The following is a 3,394-nucleotide window of genomic DNA, read 5'->3' on the forward strand; positions in this document are numbered from 1 at the left end:
GTTATTGTCCTGTTCTGTTTGTGATGTGTGTGAGCCAAGTCCTTGTCCGTATGTTTTTGTTTTTGAAAATGTCTAATAAAATATAAATGTTAAAAAAAAAAAACACTATGGACAAGTGTTACGCGATGCCATCTCGGCATCATTTCACCAGATTTGCACTGCTTGCCCCAGGGTTCGAGTTATAATCTGAGCTTCATGGGGCTCTTTAAAACTAACACACACACACACACACACACACACACACACAAACACACACAGCAGCAGCAGTCCTCTACTTGCTACAAACTTAAATATGAAAAGGTTCAACTACGCACACCACATAACACATCATCTCGGCATAGATTGCGCACCTTGGAGGTGAAGTGCAGGCATATTGTCATTCAAGAGAGAATACGATGCCTAGTTCTTTTGGAAAACATGTTTTTCTTTTAGCCTATTTACCTTGTTAACGTAAATAATACTCGTTACATTGACACATGCATTATTTGTGATTAAAATAATGGTTGTTGGTAATGTATTAGCGACCCCCACAGATGTATGATTTCACTGCATTCATGGGAGCTCAGACCCTCCTTGTGGGAGCTCAGCTCCCATTGGCTCCCACATAACTTGAACTCTGGCCTACCCTTTATGACAAAGGCCGTGGGGAAGTTGAAAAAGATGTGGCTTCAGCTGAATACTTTGCCAATAATCTAATTTATTTGCATTTATTATAATTATTATGTTCAGTAGGATGTGGAAGTGCGCCCCAAAATATGTGTTGATCTTCTTTATTGGTATTTATTAATTTTATATTATTTATTTAAATGTAGATATACATTTATTATTTATTTTATTTATTTTTATATTGTTTTTTATGTTGAATTATACTTAAGGTTCAGGGTAATCAACTGTTAAAAAGATACTGTTCAAATTACTATTATTTTTTTTTTAAAAGTTCAATAAATTGATGTTTTCAAAGTCAATGAATAATCATATTTAATAATCGTGATATCAATATTGACCAAAATAACCGTGATTATGATTTTTGCCTTAATCGAGCAGCTCTAGCGAGGTCCCGATCATCGCTGATTGAAGCTTTATTTCTTATTGTCAGCCTCAATATGATGAATGTTTTTCTACATTTTAATCCCTCATTATTGCAAGAGACAGTACATGTAAATAATTAAGGGCAATGGCAAAATAAACATGTGTTAGCACTCAACAAGATTTATTTTTGTTCTTGTTATATTGTATCGTCAGTGTGTTGGAGTACCAAATCTGTTATGTGTCAGTAAAACCTTTTCTCCTTTTTCTCTCTCTCGCTCTCTCACACACATACACACACAAACACACACACACATACACACACACACACACGCGCGAGAGAGCTCTGTCTTTTTGTTTGAAGTTGCACACTGACATACAACGACATACTCAATCAGTCTGTATTGCATATTGTCTACTAAATTAACAATTGAACATATCATTAGCAGAATACTGGTCAAACTGAAGTCAACACAGGTCAAAAACTACTACTTCTTCCACACAATGTAATATTTTCCAGTTTTATTTTGTATTCAATTATTTAATATCTTTTAGTTACATATGTTTTACTACATTAAATAATGTCTATTCTTTCTTCAGCCATTACACATTGCATTCTGACTCAGCAACAATTGCAAAAATATGTCCATCTGAACAGAGGTTTTTTAGAATATATCTCAACCCCAGTCCGTCATTACAGTATTTTAGAATCACAGGAGCAAGACTTAAATATCTTAAGGGTAACAATGAGCTTGATAGATTTTCTAAACCAGGGGTATAACAAGGCATAAATCAATGGGTTCAGACAGGAGTTAAAATACAGCAACCAGACTACAATGGGTGAGGTTGAACTACTATTTTCAATATCCTCACCTATAATGGAGGGAGTGTAATATGGAAAAAAACATATTAGAAATACAAGGACAACAACACCAAGAGTCCTGGCTGCTTTCATCTCAGATTTCTTAGCAGTTGCACCAACTGCACGTTGCATAGTGACAGCGATAACATGAGATCGCATGGCTCGAGCCTGAGACACAGCCACCACAAACACTCTGATATACAGAACTATGATAACAGTAATGGGGGCAATACAGTTAACAACTAAGTCAACAGCTCCTGTGATATTATCAGTGACAACTACACACTCTCCATGGCAAGATTTCTGTGAATCAGGTTGTCTCAGAAAGTCCTTTAAAATTAGACAATTATAGATAACAGAGCAAATCCAACACAGACAGATGCAGATTTTTGTTCTGTTGAGAGTTACTCTGATGGTGTAATGTAGAGGGTCACAAATAGCAAAATAACGATCAATGGATATGAGCACCATGTTTCCAACCGTAGAAGAGGTAATGATAAAATTAACAATATAATACAGAGCACACATCAGGTCACCCAAGTACCAGCAAGCCTCTGTTAGAAGGATTTCAACAGGCATAAAAATGAGGCCCACAAGGAAGTCTGAGACAGCCAGGGAGAGGATGAGGAGGTTAGTGGGGGTGTGGAGCTGCCTGGAAAGGAAGAATATCATCATAAATACGATTATCAATGATATCTCTTAACAAACAACAGCACTAAAACACAAAAAAAGCATTTTTATGGACATGCATTTGTTGTTGAGTGTCTGCTTTAAATATTTTCTCACACAACGTCATGTTTGAATATGTTATCATTTAAAACAGAACAACTATTATCTGAAACATTCATTAAAAGGAATATATGCGTTGCTAAATCCTGTTACTTTTCAATCATGAACATATACAAGCTTAATCTGAAAGTGTGTCTGTGCCTGAAGTGGGAGATAGAGATGATGACCAGCAGGTTGAGAGCTGCAGTGATCAGAGCGATGAAGGACAGCAGGATGTAAGCGAGCAGGACATCTGACTGAGCTAGCATAGGCTTCCTGCAGGATTTGTTGAAGAGTTGTGGAAAGCAGAGTTCATCCCTTTGGGAAGTCTCCATCTGCAGAGAGACGTGTTGAGAAGCTGCTGTGTTCTGGCAAAGCTCTCTGTTCTACAGCTGATATATCTCTTCTCTTCTGTCTTGCCCCTACTATTACTTTCTCTCCAGCTAAGACTGAAATCCCTAAGCTCTACTTTGTTTTCTGCAGTCATCTTCATCTCAGTCTTCATCACTTCCATGCAACTTCGTAATTCCCGGCATTGACATCATCTTATTTGATTATGGATGCCACTTTTTCCTTCTCATCAAGAGTGGTTTTACAGTGTAAATAATCTTAAAAGATTAAAACATTTCGTGAAGTATTGAAACCAAGTGGGCCATGCTGATAAGTTACATTGTGGGAGTGGCTCCTCAGAGTTATGGTCAAAGGGTCAATGAAGCCAACTTGATTCAATGGATTAGG

General features: G+C 37.0%; 1 protein-coding gene across 1 annotated transcript; it reads right to left on the reverse strand.

Moving 5' to 3' along the window:
• Positions 1–1,720: 1,720 nt before the first annotated feature.
• On the reverse strand, positions 1,721–2,991 carry LOC117495325 (trace amine-associated receptor 3-like). The gene is made up of 2 exons (XM_034146521.1): positions 2,819–2,991; positions 1,721–2,540 (listed from the first exon to the last, which is right to left on the reverse strand). The coding sequence occupies exons 1-2, from the start codon at positions 2,989–2,991 to the stop codon at positions 1,721–1,723; spliced, it is 993 nt and encodes a 330-aa protein (XP_034002412.1).
• Between the last annotated feature and the right edge of the window lie 403 nt (positions 2,992–3,394).

Source organism: Trematomus bernacchii, unplaced genomic scaffold (genome assembly GCF_902827165.1).
Source record: "Trematomus bernacchii unplaced genomic scaffold, fTreBer1.1, whole genome shotgun sequence".
Classification (NCBI taxonomy): Eukaryota; Metazoa; Chordata; class Actinopteri; order Perciformes; family Nototheniidae; genus Trematomus; species Trematomus bernacchii.

Excerpts from the sequence above, each read along its gene's own strand:
- LOC117495325 (XM_034146521.1), bottom strand. The coding sequence starts at position 2,991 with ATGGAGACTTCCCAAAGGGATGAACTCTGCTTTCCACAACTCTTCAAC. Across the intron at positions 2,541-2,818 it reads ATCTCTATCTCCCACTTCAG|GCAGCTCCACACCCCCACTA; the intron begins GCACAGACACAC and ends CTTCCTTTCCAG.